At 44.4% G+C, this 20,267-nt stretch overlaps 1 protein-coding gene across 4 annotated transcripts in view; it reads left to right on the top strand.

Moving 5' to 3' along the window:
- DYM (dymeclin) overlaps positions 1-20,267 on the top strand; it is a 241,093-nt gene that overhangs the window by 114,467 nt on the left and 106,359 nt on the right. For all 4 annotated transcript variants that reach the window (XM_083354838.1, XM_083354837.1, XM_083354839.1 and 1 more), the window contains one exon: positions 1,251-1,345. In XM_083354838.1, the coding sequence (XP_083210964.1) occupies positions 1,251-1,345 (95 nt within the window). The remainder of the gene's footprint in view (positions 1-1,250; positions 1,346-20,267) is intronic.

Here is a 20,267-nt window from a genome sequence, read left to right as displayed (position 1 = left end):
CATTTAGTGACCGTTTGACGCTCTGACAGACCTTTCTTGGGGGGGGGTGTACTTATGATCCAAATTCAAAGTTCCGATGGCCACTTTCCCACTCACCCACCCACAGTCACATGACTGCAGTTTGGAGACTCGGCGAGTGGCCCACATTTACAGTGGTTTGCAGTGTTCCCCAGTCACGTGATTGCGTTTTACGATGGTTTTATCGAAAACTGGCACTTAGCAATTGCAGTAGCCCTTAGACTTGTATACTGCTTCACAGCCCTTTTACAGCCCTCTCTAAGCGGTTTACAGAGTAGGCCTATTTGCCCCCAACCATCCGGGTCCTCATTTTACTGCCCTTGGAAGGACGGAAGGCGGAGTCAACCTTGAGTCGATCCGGATCGAACTGCCAGCAGTGAGCAGTGAGTCCGCCTGCAGTACTGCATTCTGACCACTACGCCAGCGTGGCTGCTACTTCTCGTTTTCAGCAAAACCAGCCCATAGTAAACCAGGGGTGAACAGAATCAGAAAATTAAGTCAATCACATCGGCGGGCCGATTTATGGCTGTCACAACTTTAATGGGCAGGCTCCATTACGGTAGTAAGCCGAGGGCTTTCTGTGCGAGCGGTAAACCTGATGCTATTGTGGGGGCAACTTTGCGAAAAAGCATTCCGCACGGACTTTTATGTTTCAATAAGTGTGGCTTCTATAGTACTAGTTTAAGTCAACCTCTTTTATGTGGGATATCGTGTGTCAGTTTGCAAGTAATATGGGAAATGTATTGTTACAAGCCTACATTTGGGGTGGGTGGGTGTAAGCTGCATTTAGCCAAATAAAGTAAACGTTAAAGCTTGAAATATAAGCCACTTTACCTTTAAATTTTGATCAGCATTAATGAACTCAGCAATTCCACTCTAAAAGATGTAAACCCATTCAGCTAGGATGACTTAAGCCAGGGGTCTTCAAACGTGGCCACTTTAAGACTTGTGGACTTCAACTCCCAGAATTCCTCAGCCAACCCTGGCTGAGGAATTCTGGGAGTTGAAGTCCACAAGTCTTAAAGTGGCCACGTTTGAAGACCCCTGGCTCAGCTATCAATGAGACTTAGCCCTCAGATCGAAAGACGGGCTAGTCTCGTTTTTATTGCAACTCTGCCTCCAGTAAACAGAAAAAGACCCAGGAATTATTTCCTTTTGACAGGCCCTGCTGTGCACAGGAAGGATAATCTGATGTGTGTGTGTGTGTGTTTTTCCCGTCTCATCTCAAACAGGACAAGTACCTCCATACCAATTGCTTGGCAGCGCTAGCCAACATGTCCGCCCAGTTCCGCTCCCTCCACCAGTATGCCGCGCAGAGGATCATCAGGTAAATGCAAGTCTTGTATGGAATAATTCCACTACGTTTTGTGTTCAGTTCTGCCGGAAAGAGACTCAAACCTCCAGTCCCTAAATTTAAATATTGACCCTTAATGTTTATGGATGGTATGGATGGCAAACATTAATATTGCTCGCCCTGGGAAAAAGCAAGTAATGGGTAACGTCTTGGGAAAAGGCCTGCTTAATCAGTATTGAATAAATGAATATACTATTGAGTTACGTGAAGTAAGTGTGGTTGTGACAGATGCCTGTGAAACGGGGGTTGTAAAAGAGCGGTTATTTGTGATTATGTGGAGTATTTTATGCGGACTGATGAGGAATTTTCCTTATATGATTTGCTGGCCCAGGAAATTCCTCCCTGTAAATCTGCTTCAGGAAGACAAGGCAGGGTCCAGAATTATTTTGTGCACATTCAGTTCCTCACTAGACCTGCACGGTGCAGCTGTTGCCGTGTGACAATACAGGGGTGTCCGTGCGACTCAGGACAGAGAATTTAATACCACTTGCCTGAGCAGTTAATCTTCTTCACGTGGAACCCCATTGCTTGAGCATCACTGCTTCCTTGCTCTAGGAAGTCTAACTTACACAATTAAAACGAAGCTAGATAATATATCTTATCCTATCCACCATGCCCCCCCCAGTGAAGTTTGACCCCACTCCTGTCCTTCCGCAAGGGCTTGAAGACCCGGCTCTTCCTGTCGGCCTGGGGACTTTCAAGCGCAGGAAATCGGGATACAGGCAGTTCAGATGAATATATAGCTTTATTATATGCCAAAGCTCTCTACAAGAATCTGAGCTACTAACGGTCAGAGCGACTTGGCAGTACATAGTGGTGGGATTCAGCCGGTTCGCACTGATTTGGCAGAACCGATACCTAATTTTTTGTTGAGTTAGGTGAACCGGTTATGATAAATCTGCTCAAGCCTCCCCTGCTGCCTCCGTTGCCGCTACCGCACTTCCTTGCACACACTTTCTTGCCGCATCTCCCTTCTCCGTTCTGGAAACGGCAGCCCCGTTTCTGGCAGAAGGGAGGAAAGGAGAGACAGGTTGTACGGAAGGACGCTAAGCTCTGGGGAAACTACTCCAGCTGGAGCCGGGCGAGGAAGGCCAGGCTCCCCTTCCCCGACGGTTCTGCAAAGCCCTGGAGGAGCGGATCCACTTCCCGCAGGTTTGACCTCGGCACCCGCTTCGGACGGCAAGTTTGCTCTTTTTCTCCAGGAGGCCCTTTGAAATCCCCCCCCCCCCTTCGCTTTTCTACCTTAAAATCCAGAGCGGAGCCATTTTCCTCCCGATCAGCTGAGGATACGGTAGCCACCAGTATGATTTTTGTAAGAAGCTGAGTGTCTGCTCTGGATTTTAAGGCAGACAAGCGAAAGGGTGGAGGGCAGTTTCGGAGAGCCAAGTTCTTCTCCTTGCCGTCCGAAGCGGGTGACGAGGTCAAACCTGCGCCAAGTGGATCCGCTCCTCCAAGGCTTTGCAGAACCGTCGAAGAAGGGGAGCCGTGCCTTCCTCACCCAGCTCTAGCCGGAGTACTTTCCCCAGAGCTTAGCTTCCTTCCACACGAAGCGTCCTTCCTTTCCTCCCCTCTGCCAGGAGGAAAATGGCAGAAAACGGGGCTGCCGTTTCCAGAAAGGAGAAGGGAGACGCCGGCCGATGCAGGGCGGCAAGAAAGGGTGGACCAGCAAAAGAAGGAAGGAAGACTTACGGACAGCCGGGGAGGCGAAGGAAGCTACCGTAAGCTGCCTTTCTGCCTCTCTTGGCTGGGAAGAAGGCAGGCCACGTGGGCGGCTGCTTGCTCCAGGCAGGTACGCAGTGGTGGCGACAGAGCTGGCGGAGGGAGGGATACCAGGGCTGGCAGGAGGTGGCAGGAGGTGGCAGGAGAGGCTTGCGCCCTCCTCCCAGTCACGGTGCAAGCCGTGGCCAGTTGACAGAGGAGAAGGAGGAGCTGGATGCCCCTGGGAAGGTGATCTGTGGGGTGAAGGGGGGGTGGGGACCAAAGAAAGCCCCTCCAGTAGCAGATGCGCCTGTTGCCGTCACTCCCCCTTGGCTCTCAAACGGTGGAGGGGGACGGGGTAGCATGGCAGTACGGCTTGGAAGAGGCAGGCGGGCAGCTGGGTCACTGAACCGGCGGCCTGGGTGCAGGGGCCACGAAGTAAGCAGGCGCGTGGGGGCAGCTTGCCGCCCTCCCCCCCCAGCTTGGTTTTTACACACCTCTTAAAGGATTCTGTGATTTCAGAGAGAACCGGTGATTAAATGATTTGAATCCCACCACTGGCAGAACATAAGGGTCAACGGGATTCAAGGTGGGCTGGACTTTGATCACTTGTGGGTACAAAGGGACTCAAGGCTGATGACGCTCTTGACCCCGCCCTCCGGTCTAGCTTGGTCATCTCCTACAAGGACCCGATAGGGGAGTACATCACTGGAGGTGGCTATTGGACTAATTAGCTGACCCAGTCTCTCTTCCCCCCCCATGCTTTCTGCTGCCCCTTCCCACCTTTTTTAATTCCATATTATTGTACTTCCATTGTTTGTTTTTATTATTTTATTCCTTTGCTATTGTTGCATTTACTTTTTTTAAAATCACTTTTTCCCGTTTTATTGTTTTAAGCTGCTCAGAGTAGCTCCATGGCGAGGTGGGCAGCAAATAAATTTAGCAAACAAACAGCTGTCTTCCTTCAGCAAGACCATTATGTTAATGAAGAAGCAAAACCCTTATGACCAGAGGTCTATTTGCATATTAATATGTATATGTATTTATATGTAAGGGTGTAGGTATATACGTATGTTGTATATAGCATGTTCATATGTGTGCGAGAGCAGGCAACAGAATTTCATTTTTAATGTTTGCCAGTGTGCCCACAGTAAAAAATGACCATAAAGGTTATCTAGTAGATGCTTGGGTCTCAGCCCTTGCTCCCCCCCCCCATATCTTTGAGCACTTGACTCTCTTTTGTTCTGGGCTTCTGTCTTGGTTACTGTGTGGTGCCAGTTACAGAAGCCTTTCAGGCCATTATTTCCCTACAGCACCTGCGACGCCAGGACTAAACACCTCCTTGCAGCTGAATTCTGCTCCTTGCTTTAAACCAGGGTTCTCCAAACCCCAAATGTTGGCTGGGGAATTCTGGGAGTTGAAATGCACAACTCTAACAGTTGCCATGTCAGAGCACGCACAGTCTTATTGCGCTGAGGTAATCCAGGAGTAAATACAGTAAAGAGTGGTTTGTAATTAAATGCTGGTTTATATTCCACTATATCTACAAATATACACTAGAAATAAAATACACACATGTGGTGAAATAGCAAACTCCAATACACAGCAATTACAACAGTCAAGTGGACGAGAGAGAAAAACTCCAGCAAAAAACTTCCCTTTTATACTCAGACTCTTAAAGGGATACAGTCCCTGCTTACTCTTAAAGGGACACAGACAGACTCTGCTGAGTCATTCCTATCATCGCATCATCCACCTTACATTTACCTATTACTTATCCTGACATGTCAAGTTTGGAGACCTCTGTTCTAAGCCAAGCGAGCCCTCCAACAATACGCTCTCTCAGGAAAGAGCTTTTCCTGGAGCAGCGGTAGCGTTCCTAGTAACACCGTGTTTCCCTGAAAATAAGACCCGGTCTTTCTTATTTATTTATTTATTTATTATTTATTTATTTATTTATTTATTTATTTATTTATTTATTTATTTATTTGCCTCCAAAAGAGGCACCAGGTCTTATTTCCGGGGGTGGGGTGTCTTTTCCACTCACCTCCGACACCGCCAGCCTCCCCACCACCACCAGCCGGCCCTCTTCTTCCGCGGTCGAAGGAGCAGCTTCACTCTGCAGCTGAGAAGGGAGTTCCCACCTGCATTTCACACTCGGAGGCCTTTCCGGAAGGCCACTGGAGCCGATAACCGAGCTACGGATTGAATCCATAGTTCGGGTCTCGGCTGCAGAGGCCTTCTGGAAAGGCCTCTGACGGTGACATGCAGGCCGGAGGACGCCGACCAGAAGAAGTGGCCACCGAGGCGAGATAGCTGTCAATTCATGGGAGGGCTGATAAGTGGGTGCAAGGCACGTGGGGCAGCTCCACCCCCCCCCCCGCCGTAGCTTGGTTTCTAGGCATGCGCCCCGCCCCAAAACTAGGGGTTACTTTGGGGGTAGGGCTTATTTTAGCCCCCCCCCTCAAAAAAAATCAAGCTAGGGCTTATTTTTGGGGTAGGCCTTACTTTCGGGGAAAACATGACATCATAGGCTGATAGTTCTTTAAAAATGAACATCCTGGGTTAAAACTCTTGAAAACCCAGTTAGGTTCACCGATTACGTGAGGAGTCCTCGAGTTATGTCGGTCCCATTGTAGCCATAACTCACAATGATCAAAAATTGGGTCCCTCACACGATCGACCCAATTTTGAAACCTTTTGGGGATCGGTCATTAAGCAGGTCTCATTGGGCAGGGTTTTTCTGAAAACTGGAAATCGATGCTCTTTTTGGGCAAAAACGTTGTAAAACACAGTCACATGACCACAGGGTGCTGCCAGTAGCCATTTGCTAGGTGTCTAAAGAGCGGACACATAACTGGTGTTTGTGTGTGTGTGTGTGTGTGTGTGTGTGTGTGTGTGTGTGTGTGTGTGAATCACTGTGAATCCGGGTCATAAGTATTCCCAGGGAGATGCATCATAACTTCAGACGGTGGCTAAGGGACCGTTTGCAAACCGAGGGTTTCCTGTATTTCAACTCTGCTTTGTTGAGCAGGCCATTGTGGTCGGCTACCCTCACTGCGTTCGAGCTAAAACGGCAGAGTCTACAAACCGCCATGCTGGCTAAAATCATGGAAAATCACATTATCACCCGATGCAGGAAATCTGCCAGTCGCTGCTGCTGCTGCTGCTGCTGCTGACTTCCCCTGAACTCCTGCAAGTCTATTTGCTTAGTCTCTCGAAACCTCCTCAGGATGTTTGCTCCCATTTGGCTTACTCTGCGCTCTGAAATCTGCATTTGTTTCTCTTAGCATTGCCACTTCTGTAGCCTAAGCCTTTCTCGTGTTTAGATAGTTTTGCAGAGTGCTGTATTAAAGTTTTCTCAGAAAAACCACACGCTGAAGCCGTACTTTCTGCCTACCATCTGAATACAGCAGTGTTTCTCAACCTTGGCAACTTTAAGACGGGGGCACGTCAACTCCCAGAATTCCCGGCTGGGGAATTCTGGGAGTTGACGTGCCCCCGTCTTAAAGTTGCCAAGGTCGAGAAACATTGGAATAGAGAGAGAAAAACAATGGGCACTTTTACCTTTATATTCCAGAATAGCTGATGGACAGCATGGAACGTCGAACAGAGAGCCTTCGTGCGTTCAGATGCAATCCAGGGGTATTCAGTTTCTTGACCGCTATCTTTTTTAATGGGAAGGGAGACTTAGTTTATCCTTGGCTATTAATGCTAACACAACTATAGGGGGGGGGGAGAAACCCCACGGTGAGATCTGTCTGAAACTGTGACTTTGGATAAAATGATTTTGTTTGTACTGGGCAAACCCTAGCAGAGAATAGCTTAGTCCGATCTTTGGCCCTACGCGATATTAATTATGGCACAGAAGGAGAGGCAGTCCCGGTTGCACCTTTGAAGTACGAGCAGTTTTGGGGACGACACTGATTATTTCTCTCCCCTTTTGCTTTGAACTTGCATTTGGGACAGCGAGCACATGAATGAATAATCTGTGCAGAGGACTAAAATGGAGAAAATGCGTCTCTACTGGGATTCTTTGGACACTTTAGTAGCTTTCACCAGCAAGAACTTCTAGTCAGCTTAAGATTGTTATCAGATATCTTATTTCCTGGCTTTATTTCAAGATCCAAACTCTTTAACAACATAGAAAGAGATTTTTCTGATTTATGATAGAATATTAGTAGTTCATTCCTGCATTGGTAGCCACCAACTCTGAAGCTTCCTCCTTCCGTTATATATACAAGATGGACAGTATTTAATATTTATTTGTTACGTATATGTAGGGGTGTGGGTCTATCTGTATGTTGTATATGGTATGTTTAGGTGTGTGTCATGTATGTGTCATGCGGGCAACTAAATTTCATTTTTGAGGTGTGCCGTTTTGTCCTCAGTAAAAAAATGACAATAAAGGTTATCCTTTCCTATCTGATCTGATCTGATCTTACCTAATACTGTCTAAAGATAGTTTTAATTGTGTTTTGATCCTGCAATCATTATAACAGGTTTGACATGTGTGAAAAACTGTAATTCTTTACAGGGGCATTCACAGCAAACTGTTAATGATATCAAATTGACAACAGACGCAATGATGTCAGCAAGCCAACGTGTCTCTTGAGTGCCGGTATCTCTGATTTGATGCAGTTTGACTGACAACCATTTCTTTAATGATCTTTCAAATTTACAATGGCACTGGAAAAAAAGGTGACTTACAACTGTTTTTCACAGACAGTCGATACAACCATCACAGCATTTCCCACGAACACGTAATTAGTATTCAGGCCCTTGGCAACCGACTCATATTTATGACGGTCGCAGAGTCCCGGGGTGACGTGATCCCCTTTTGCGACCTTCCGCCAAGCAAAGTCAGGGAAAAAGCCGGGTTTACTTAACATCCATGTTACTAGCTTAACAACTGTGGTGATTCACTTAACCTTTGTGGCAAGAAAGGTTGCAAAATTGGGCAAAACTCACTAAACAAATGTCTTGCTCAGCGACATGAATTTGAGGGTCAATTGTGGTCGAAAACTGAGGACTACCTGCACGCAGGTCGTAGCATTGCTGTAATGGTGCAAGACGGGTTTAACGATCAGTGGCCTGAATGGGCCAATCCCAAGGAAGCTTTCTGTATTGTAATGAAATGACATCCCCTGACTTTGACGAGTTTGCTGGGAAGAAAAACATTGACAGATAGAGAATAACAGAGTTGGAAGGGACCTTGGAGGTCATCTAGTCCAACCCCCTGCTCAGGCAGGAGACCCTCCACCATTTCAGACAAAAGGCTGTCCAGTCTCTTCTTAAAGACTTCCAGTCTTGGAGCATTCACCACTTTATAGCAGGATTATAACATGTCGGAAGACTTTGGACAAAGATGAAAAACGAGGATAATTTTGGACTATACAAGACTGCAGAGTTGCCAGGATTTAGGTGAAGGAAATTCCATTCAGCTCAGTTTTAATCCGGTGTTTGTTTGTTTTTTAAGTACAATAACTACGGAACTTTCCACTCAAAATATACTCAGCCGTGGAACTAACGAGAGCACAGGAGCATAATTCAACATTCACCAGATATTCTAATACCTGGTGTAATTCTTGCCTTAAATGGTTGAATTAATTAAGCCTGAATTTGAAAATCCTCCTCTGAATACAGATTCCAGTATTTTTCTTTAACGGAGTTATATTTATAATAATACAATACAATAATAATATTGTCAGTGGATTTGTATAAATTTATTTCTTTTTGTTCAGTTCCTGACTATGAACTACAAAGTACTCTAGGACTTAAGAATAACAACAACAACAGTTAGAAGGGACCTCAGAGGACGTCTAGTCCAACCCCTTGCTCAAGCAGGAGATTCTATACTATTTCAGACTGAAGGCTGTCCAGTCTCTTCTTAAAAACCTCCAGTGTTGGAGCATTCACAGCTTCTGGAGGCAAGGAGTTCCACTGGTTAATTGTTCTCACTGTCAGGAAATTCCTCCTTAGTTCCAGGTTGCTTCTCTCCTTGATTAGTCTCCATCCGTTGCTCCTTGTCCTGCCTTCAGGTGCTTTGGAGAATAGCTTGACTCCCTCTTCTTTGGGGCAGCCCCTGAGATACTGGAAGACTGCTATCATGTCATCCCTCGTCCTTCTCTTCTTTAAACTAGACATCCCCAATTCCAGCAGCCGTTCCTTGTATGTTTTAGTCTCCAGTCCCCTAATCATCTTTGTTGCCCTTCTCTGCGCTCTTTTTAGAGTTTTAATATCATTTTTAATATTGTGGTGACCAAAACTGGATGCCGTATTCCAAGTGTGGCTTTACCAAGGCCTTGTAAAGTGGTATTAACACTTCACGGGATCTTGATTCTCTCCCTCTGTTAAGGCAGCCTAGCACTGTGTTGGCTTTTTTGGCAGCTGCAGCACACGGCTGGCTCCTATTTAAGGGATCGTCCACTAGGACTCCGAGATCCCTCTCACAGTTATGACTATTGAGCAAGGTACCACCTATACTAAACCTGTGCATTTGGTTTTTCCTGCCTAAATGTAGAACCTTACTTTTCACACCATTGAATTTCATTTTGTCAGATAGCGCCCGGTGTTCGAGTCTGTCCAGATCCTCCTGTATCTTAAGCCTGTAACTTCTGGAGTGTTGGCTATTCCTGCCAGCTTGGTGTCCTCTGCAAATTGGATGAGTTCCTTGCAAATTGGATGATTTGTATGGCTACGTCCTCAGACTTAGCCATCTTCACAATAGCTAATAAATTATCCTTAAATAAGGTGGATAATATTGCAATCTCAAACTATAATGCTACTCACTATATGCAGCTAAGTATGTTTTCAGAATTTAAGAATATGCTTATAGTCTTTTTTATTTACTGGGTTATCCCTACTTTTCAAATGATCTGGCCTAGGTGAGGATGCTCATAAAATGGTAGTTATTTAAGACAAAAGTTAAAGAATTAACTCCGTTAGCCCCTGCCAGAAAATATTGAAAACTTATACTAGGCATTGAAAAACATTTTTTTAATATTCTTTTTAATGCTTATTTCAGAATTATTGCCTGGCTAACTAATGTTTAGCCTTACCAGCTGAGTTTAGTACTTGCCTGTTTGGGGAGTCTGTCTTCTCCTGTGGGACTCGTGGATGCCTACAAAATTTAAGGGTGTCACAACTGCCGTCACAAAAAAGGCCCATTTGCAGAAGGGCTTTCTGAAACCAGAAAGCGAATCCCCAAGATGAGTGATGCTTCTGTTATCCCTTCAGTCGTGTCCAACTCCTGGCGATTCTGTGGGCCAGGACTCTCCGCGTCTTGTTCTACATAACAAGATAAGTTGGTTGCCCCCCCCCCAAAAAAACATCCCTTAAATTACAAAAGGCAAATTCATTTGAATCTAGTTTTTCTCTTCCAGTGGGTTCTCACAGCCTTCCTCAAGTCCTCCACACAACTTTTGCCCCCCTCTTTTCTCCTCCATGAATTGTACATCCACTAAGCACGCTGGTCTTTTTTGGCCTTCTATTATTATTATTTTTCTTTTTAATATTCACGATTAATCCAGATGTTTCATTTCCCAGTTTTACTTTCTTAGTGAACTCTTCTCCGCTGTCTTTCCTTTTGGCTGGCAAAGCAGCAGTTTTCTGCATATCTTAAATGGTTAGTGTTTGGGCCTCCCGCTTTGATTCCAGCAGTCGTTGGAAAACCTGCCTTCATAACTGTATAAATTAAATAGATAAGAAGGTAATATGCATCCTTGTCTGCCTCCCTTTTTTTAATTCTGAGTCACCCTACACAGAGATAAAAACTAATTACTCCCCCATGCAGGGCATAGATCTTTTCTTCCCACAAAGTTGTGTAGAAAAATAGGACAAAAAAAGGAGATTATCTTGGCTTTGATGACCGGAAACGAAATCTGCTCATACTATGGAAGGATTTTTCTCTTTCTCCAGGATTAGTGGAGTTCGTCTCACCAGAACAGCAACCTTTTGCTCTTTTCTTAGCCTGATGACAGGAGAGTGAATTAATTTTTAAGTGCCTATTATCATGATTTTGATTTTAGTTTTATTTAGATTAGCCTACTCACAAGTATACAAGGCTGCCAAATCAGAATGTCAAATGAGGATGTGAAGCTGCTTCATCAACCACAAATGGCACCGATCCCAATTTGTGTTTACATCAAAATTCATAAACCAGTAAAAAAAAATTACAGTTGTGGCTAACACTCCAGGTGAAAGGTAATGCGATCAAATAGGCAACTCGATATAGTTAACTCCAAGATATTATTTATTATTTGTCTTTCAAATGAACAAAACGGAGGACCTGATAATATCCTTTCGAGATGGCTTCAAGATTTTGGCCAAGTAGAATGATATTTAAGAGGTATTTCATTTCCCAGGGCAGGTTGGGGACCTTCCTTTTCATATCTTATGCAAAGCAGCTGATCTCACTAGGGATAAAAATCACATCTGTTGCTTATTTGGGAGTAAATGTGTGAACAGGAAGAGCTACAATACACAACTCAAGAATGAAACCCTCTGCAGTTGAGCTGCCGCATAATGAAGGCTGCAGTTGATTTTCCCTCTCAGGAGGAATTGCATTTCAGAGGGTTGGGAGCTGGAGTTATAATAATAGTAAAGTTGGAAGGGACCTTGGAGGTCATCTAGTCCAACCCCCTCCTCATGCAGGAAACCCTGTACCACTTCAGGCAAATGGCTGTCCATTCTCTTCTTAAAAACTTCCAATGTTGGAGCATTCACAGCTTCTGGAGGCCGGTTGTTCCACTGGTTAACTGCTTTGACTGTCAGGAAGCTTCTCCTTAGTTCTAGGTTGCTTCTCTCCTTGATTAGTTTCCCTCCGTTGCTTCTTGTCCTGCTTTCAGGTGCTTTGGAGAATAGCTTGACTCCCTCTTCTTTGGGGCAGCCCCTGAGATATTGGAACACTGCTATCACGTCCCCCCTCACCCTTCTCTTGGTTAAACTAGACCTTCCCAATTCCAGCAACCGTTTCTTATATATGTTTTAGCCTCCAGTCCCCTGATCATCTTCGTTGCTCTTCTCTGCAACTCTTTAGAGTCTCAACATCTTTTTTACATCGTGGTGACCAAAACCGGATGCCGTATTCCAAGTGTGGCCTTACCAAGGCCTTGTAAAGTGGTATTAACACTTCACGTGATCTTGATTCTGTCTCTCTGTTCATGCAGCCTAGCACTGTGTTAGGACCAGCTTAAGAGAATGAAATGTGAATTCTGATACGAGCTGTTAACCCAGCCAAGCCGAAAGAAATAGAAGAGGACATACTTTTTTCCTGTGACATCAAAAAATAAAATAGGATCGATAGTGTAATTGAAAATAATGACCTGTTTATGTCCATGTATTTGGAGGAGAACAGGTCAAGCCGCAGAGAGAGATAATTACGCTACTACAGGTCGTCACAACTGAGGCCGAAATTTCTGTTGTCAAGTTGTTAAGTGAGTTTTGCCCCCTTTTACAAGCTTTCTTGCCACCGTTGTTAAGTGAATCGCTGCAGTTGCTAAGTTAGTAACACGGCTGTGTAAGCGAATCTGGCTTCCCCTTGAGTTTAATTGTCAGAAGGTGGTCACGTGACCCCGGGACACTGCGACCGTCGTAAATATGAACCGGTTGCCGAGCTTCTGAATTTTCTTCACGTGATCACGGGAATTCTGCAACAGTCATAAGTGTGAAAAGCGGCAGTAAGTCACTTTTTTCAGCGCCGTTGTAGCTGAAAAGAAGGAAAGGAGATGTGGGGGTGACAAAGGGGGAAGATGGAGACACCCAGCAGGTGGATGGGAAGAAGTTGAGAAATTGAGGTTGTGTCCGGGAGCTGAAATGAACTTGGCCCTAGGCCAGGGGTAGGCAACCTGGGCTCTTTTATGACTCGTGGACTTCAACTCCCAGAATTCCTGAGCCAGCCTGGCTCAGCTTGGAAACCTCTCCCTTTCCCCTCAGCGTGGCTGGCTCTGGAATTCTGGGAGTTGAAGTCCACCAGTCATAAAGCGGCCTAGGCCAGGGATAGGCAATATTGGCTCTTTTATGACTCGTTGACTTCAACTCCCAGAATTCCTGAGCCAGCATGAGGGAACTATGGCCCTTTCATGACTGGTGGACTTCAATTCCCAGAATTCCTGAGCCAGCCTGGCTCAGCTTGGAAACCTCTCCCTTTCCCCTCAGCGTGGCTGGCTCTGGAATTCTGGGAGTTGAAGTCCACCAGTCACCAAAGAGCCCAGGTCGCCCACCCCTGCTCTAGTGACCGTGGAAGGTGAACTGTTGGCTTTAGCCCAGAGAAAGGATGGCTGGTCATCCTAAAATGGACCAAGGAGGCATTTGTACCCCTGAAAGCTCACTGGAGGTCCGGGAAATGAGGAAGCCTCACCGAAGAGGAACATCCTAGAACAAAATTACTAGCCCAAAACAGGAGGCGTGTGCGTTTGTGTGCGTGCGTTTGTGTGTGTGTGCCAGAAGATATAAAAAAAAGATGAAAGGTTTAACTATCAAAAAGTCATCAGCTGAATCCAGGCAATTTGTATCCGGAGACCCTGCTGGCTGTCACCCAGGCCCTTATAAGCTGAGATTACTGCAGCGTGCCCTGCGTGGGGCTGCCCTTGAAGAGCGTTCGGAAACTTCCACCGGAGCACAGTGTGGCTTCCCCGGGTAGTAAATGGTGCTGGATGCATGGCACATGTAACACCACCACTAGTTGCCAGTGTGTTTCTGGGGCCAATTCCAGGGGCTGGTTGTCACCGGTAAAGGCCTGCGTGCAGTGGCGGGATTCAGATATGTGAACAGCCGGTTCTCTGCGTGGATACCACTTCCGGAAGTCCGTTCTGGGCCTGGGCAATAAAAAATTAGCTCCCGGTTCTGTCGAAGTGGGGCGAACCGGCTGAATCCAACCACTGTATCCCTCCATCCCTCCCTTTCTTTCTTTCTTTCTTTCTTTCTTTCTTTCTTTCTTTCTTTCTTTCTTTCTTTCTTTCTTTCTTCCTTCCTTCCTTCCTTCCTTCCTTCCTTCCTTCCTTCCTTCCTTCCTTTCTTTCTTTCTTTCTTTCTTTCTCTGTGTATATCTATCTATCTATCTATCTATCCATCCATCCATCCAGTGGTGGGATTCAAATATGTGAAGCACCGGTTCTCTGCGTGGATGCCACTTCCGGAAGTCTGTTCTGGGCCTGGGCAACAAAAAATTAGCTCCCGGTTCTGCCGAAGTGGGGCGAACCGTCTGAATCCCACCCCTGCCTGCCTGACTTGGGACCGGCGTACCCGAGGGACCGTCCTTTTCCAAGCGTCTCCACTCGTCCGATTTGACCCAGCCGATGGGGCGTTTTGCAGGCCCCGCCAGGCAGAGAGCGTCAGCGGCTGGCAGGGAGTGGAAGAGCGGCTTTTTCCTGCAGGAGCCCTGGGAAACGTCCTCCCCTCCTGCTGGCCTTTCAGAGACTCAGGATGTGTTAAGGGCCCCTTTCCTTGGCTCCACTGTCGGCTGATTCATGATCTCGGCTGCGGTTTGTATTTATCTTCTGGATGTTTTTACCGTTTTATTGTTTTAATTGTTCTGTAATTTTAGAACCATAAGCCACCCAGAATCACTTGGTCGAGTTGGGCCGCTTATAGAAATTGAATGAATAAATAAACAAATAGCTGCCAATTTATGTCACTGAGAGAAATGACAAAGCGCCAAGAGCTTTGGCCAGGCTCTTTTGATAACCAGAGACAGGAGTCATATTCCTGGTTTGGGTTTTATTTATTTATGGGATTTGTATGCCGCCCTATCTCCCAAAGGACTCAGGGCGGCTAACAACGATAAAAACACAAAATACATTACAAGGTATTAAATCAAATTATCCCATAAATAGTCCAATTAAAAACACAATAAAACAAAATTAAGAAAACCTCCCTTCCATCAGTCCAGGTCGGCCTGTTGAAAAAGCCATGTTTTAAGGTCTCGATGAAAGGAACGGAGATCCGGGGCCATCCGGAGTTTATCAGATCAATTTATCTCCTTTCCCTAATGGGCAACGCGGCTCCAGGTGAAAAAGAGCCTTTTAACATACGGTACATGTTAGGTACAGATGTACAGGTTGTAACTTACTAAGGTATACACAGTTCGAGGGACCAGAACTGAAAATTAGAGTATTGGGGGGGGAGGGAAGCTTAATTTAAATAGCTGCTATCTGGCTCTTCGGCTTTGAAACGGAGATGAGCACCGGCCCCTAGAGTCGGAAACGACTAGCACACGCATGTGCGGGGGAACCTTTACCTTTTATCTAAATTATCTCCAAAAATAACCATGAAGCTAAAATCGAAACTGCTTTTTCGTAGCCTTTGGTTTAAATAAGAGGGAAAATGGAAATATTATGTGGCACTGCCTCTTCCAGTCAAACCCTTCGGATTTTTAAAAGCACTCTATAATCCCACCTTCAAAACAGTGATTTTGAGCATAGCTTGCCAGGTCTTTCGAACTCCTGTTTAAAACACGTGCCCATATTCATCTCAAGTCTTTTTCAAGCTGAAGAAATTGAGGCTGGAAATGCAGCTGTTTTTCTGTAAAAGAATCAGATTATTTCATAGAGGTAAATTATCCGATTCCATCCTGATGGACATTAGTATTCAAAATCTTTTAGCCTAATATTTCTCATCCGCATTAGCAAGTGCTTCAAAACTGCCTTATAGCTAGTTGAGTTGTAGTGAATCTTACAAACTAATCAGCTACTTCTGTGCTGGGAAGCATAATTGCACAAAGTGGAAATTATTCTAACAAGAGATGCCTACTAAAATAAGGGCTGAAGCTAATATAGATTAATTATCATAACAGAAGGAAAGACCTAAGAAAACTAAGTCTAATTAAGGTATTCTGTATTGGACTCTTCATTTATATATCTCAAAAAAGCTGCTTTTATGCATGTGACGGCAATAATATGTTCCCTTTGTTACCGTTCGAACTTACAAGGGCTCTGGAAAAACTGACTTATGACCATTTTTCACACCTATGACTGCCGCAGGGTCCCCATGGTTGAATGTGTGAAAGACAGTCATAACTCCCTGTTTCCACTGCCATTGTAACTTCAAATGAAAGATTGTAAGTCAAGGACTGCCTATATCATTAAATACTCCCTGGTACATTTCTATTGTTTTGCAAGAAATAAATTATATTGTCCAGATTCAGATCAGTATACTGATGTTAAACCAGTCGAAATGTTTGGTTAAAGGCAGTGATGATTGTCTGCAACAATCCAGGTTAAATGTTATGAGATCGTGGATGATGAGGGTTAGGCCTAAATGTTCACACAAACACAGGCCTCCTTTTATTTTAGTGTACTTTGATGAAGATATCTTGATAGTTCCTGATGGATCTAGGTTGCCTGTGAATTGCCTTAACTCTGCCACACGCCACCAACCATGGTGTTAAAAATCTCTCCACCTTTTGAGATTAATCCTGAAGTAATAACCAGCGTTAACTAGTTACTAGTACCCTAATAACTTAAAAATGCCTCCCACTCAGTAACTGCAAGGCATCTTTAAATATGCCAGGTGACTATACTAAATAAAATGTCTCAAAAGAACGGTGGAATTGTCCCCAACTGCCAGTCTAGGTCGTCCATAAAGGACGTTTTGATCTCAGAGATCAATTGGATCAGGCTTATATGTTTGCCCTGTTCACCGCCCTGAGTCCTTCGGGAGAAGGGCGGTATACAAATAAAATTATTATTATTATTATTATTATTATTATTATTATTATTATTATTATTATTATTATTATTATTATTATTATTAAGATTTCGGCCTATTTGAAAGATCACTCGCAAGAACGCTATATTATGGAATGGAGAAAATGGATTGAGTTTATCCAGAACAAGTATAGGGTTAAGAAGTTTTATGTAGCATTTGAATAAGTCTTCTTTCTTTTCTTTTTCTATTTTAGTTTTTCTATATATATTTAATATCACTAAGGTTTGTTTTATCCTATATAAGCTAGAGAGTGATGGATTTTAGAGTTTATGGTTGTTAGTATATGGTTGTTTATGATTGTTTTTTTATATATATACCTTGTATTTAGCTCTGGGAAGTCGGGGGGGGAGGGGGGGAGGGGGAGAGGTAGGGGGGAGGGAGAAGGGAGGGGGAGGGGTGATTTTTAAAGGAAAAATTGTATGTTAAAACTTTTCAATTAAAAAATAATAATAATAATAATAATTAATAATAATAATAATAATAATAATAATAATAATAATAATAATAATAATAATAATAATAATAATAATAATAATAATAATAATAATAGTCGTCCAGGAGTCCCAAGAACAGTGGCACCAGCACATATGCCAACACTGGAGTCAGGTAAGATGTTTTATTCAGGATAGTAATGATCCGGATTGATTGGATCAAGAATAGAGCTGTAGAATAAAAGATCGAGATTTTTAATAACTGTAGACACGTAATATTTACATGGAGATAAAGGAATGGCAGTGTACAAACGGAACGAATAAATTTCCCGCATGGAGAGCACGTTAGTGTATGTAAAGCCATTGTAGCCGGTTAATACAGGTAGTCCTCTACTTAACAACTGTTGTTCAGTGACCGTTCAAAGTCACAACCGCACTGAAAAAAGTGATGCAGGGCCGTTTTTCACACAGCTGTTGCAGCATCCCCCCCCCGCTCACGTGATCCAAATTTAAAGACTTGGCAACCGACTCATATTTACGACGATGGCTGTGTCCTGTAGTCCTGTGGTCATCTTTTGGGACCTCCTGACCAGCAAGGGCAGTGGGGAAGCCAGATTCCTTTAACAACCAGAGAAATTACTTCCATATTAGTTTGCCTGGGCTGATTCTGAATCCTACAGAGCGGTAGTTCAAGAAGGTAAAGATTTTTTTTAAATATTTCTTTTAATAAAAGAGATTGAAGCCTTTTATTTTTTTTAATAACTCTTCAGATTTATGCAGCACATACTGTAAACTTGGAATTTTTTTTATACACTGAGAAAAGGCATTAGAGATATTTTATGAGTTTCATTATCTTCCCCAAATGGCAGAGCTTCATCCTTAAGTAAGAACAACTGTTTTCAATAGGAAAACTCCAACCACACGTATTGATTTCCCAGGCTTCAGTTAACCAGACGTTCCAAATACTGACTTTTTTAGATGGTGATACCAAACATTTTAGTGCATTACTGCCACATAGCTAGAAATTAATCCGGCTGTTTGTTGGAGGAGAGTCTGCAGCCCACAATCCGCTGCGGATAGCACATGTTGCTTTGCCTCACTCGGTTTTGAGAAAAGAGGCCCGCCGGTTGCTCTAGGGGGTTGAGCTGCAGAGGATCTTATTATTTTTGCCTTAAAGACTTCCTTTCCCCTGATTTAGTAATAAAACGCAGATTTTAAATGCAGATTTTTGTTTCTTAAAAAACCAAAGTCGTTGGCTATTTTAAAGAGCTCTACGGGAAACGAGATCATCGCGCACCCTTCACCAAGTGCCGAGTTCAGGTCTGCTCTTTCTTTTTTCCCCAGCCTGGTGACAGCAGGGCTCAAAAACCAAAGCCAAGTTGATCTCACGCTAAAATAAACACGACATCCTTGGAAATTGGCTGTGGGCTCTGCATTGTGAGCAGCCAAAGCAGACTAAGGGAAGACCAGTTGCTCAGGCTGATGCCTTCCCAGCAATATGCCATAATACCTTTAGGCTTTGGATCCCGCCTGCATTTTCACGGACAGATCTCTCTCTCTCTCTCTCTCTCTCTCTCTCTCTCTCTCTCTCTCTCTCTCTCTCTCTCTCTCTCTCTCTCGGACAGATCTCTCTCTCTCTCTCTCTCTCTCTCTCTCTCTCTCTCTCTCTCTCTCTCTCACACACACACACACACACACACACACACAAACCTGTTAAATGTTTGTTAAGCATTCAGAATACACTCAGAACACTCTTGCTTAGTCCCAGACACGGGACAAATCTTATTTCCTGTTTCAGCCTAGCCCAAGGCCATCTACAGGCAGTAGCCACAGCAGTGGCAGCTCAGATTTGTGTAACTATTTTTTTTTTGCTTGCTAACAAAAAATAAAGGGAGACCGATATGATCATTTCAAACTTATTTGTTCTCATCAGTCAGCCATACCCTTCTGAGATTCGAATCTGGGCCGACTGTGTCTTAAGCAGTTGTTTTAACCCCTAGGCCACAGGCTCTCTCTCTCTCTCTCTCTCTCTCTCTCTCTCTCTCTCTCTCTCTCTCTCTCTCTCTCTCTCTCTCTCTCTCTCTCTCTCTCTCTCCTCTCTCTCTCTCTCTCTCCCTCCCTCCCTCCTCCCTCCCTCCCCCCCCTCTCTCTCTCTCTCTCTCTCATCCTGCCCTTCTCCGAAGACTCAGGGCAGCTTACAAGCTTAGCAGTAGCCTTCATTCTATGTATATGCCTGCTTATTAGGGCTTTCACACACACACACCCAAGCGTCATTATTACAAAGTCAGCTTAATTGCCCCCAACAATCTGGGTCCTCATTTTACCTACCTCGGAAGGATGGAAGGCTGAGTCAACCTTGAGCCTGGTGGGATGCGAACCTGCACTAATTGCAGGCAGCTGGGGTTACTTAAGGAGGCATTAGCCCACTGCTCCACCAAGGCTCTTAGCCTTGTTAGCTGAGAAGCAAGGGAGATATGTGTTAAATGTTTGTTAAGCAAACATTTATATATATGTCCATATATAGATCTTTTAGCAATAAAAACTGTTTTAGTTTTAGGTTTTCTTATTCTATCCCAGTGTTCGTTTAGTTTGTTAGTTTGATAATTTTAACATGCCTGGGATTCGCATTTTTAATCTTATCAAGGAATTCATATATCCATATACTGTATATATATATATGGACTTCAAGTCCCAGAGTTCCACAGCCAGCCTAGCTATTGCTGAGAATTCTGGGAGTTGAAGTCCATTCACCTTCAAGTACAGGGAGTCCATACTTGGGACCACAATTGAGCCCAAAATTTCCATTGCTAAGCAAGACATTTGTTAAGTGAGTTTTGCCTCTTTTTACGACCTTTCTTGTCACGGTTGTTAAGTGAATCACTGCAGCTGCTAAGTTAGTAACACAGTTGTGAAGTGAATCCGGCTTCCCCATTGACTTTGCTTGTCAGAAGGTTGCAAAAGGGGATCACGTGACCCTGGGGACGCCGCAATCCGTTGTAAATATGAACCAGCTGCCAAACCTCCGAATTTTGATCACGTGACCCTGGGGGTGGTGCTGC

Source organism: Vipera ursinii (genome assembly GCF_947247035.1).
Source record: "Vipera ursinii genome assembly, chromosome: 2".
NCBI classification, from domain to species: Eukaryota; Metazoa; Chordata; class Lepidosauria; order Squamata; family Viperidae; genus Vipera; species Vipera ursinii.
Note: the sequence above shows the minus strand (reverse complement) of the source record. Positions and strands in the feature narration are given on the sequence as shown.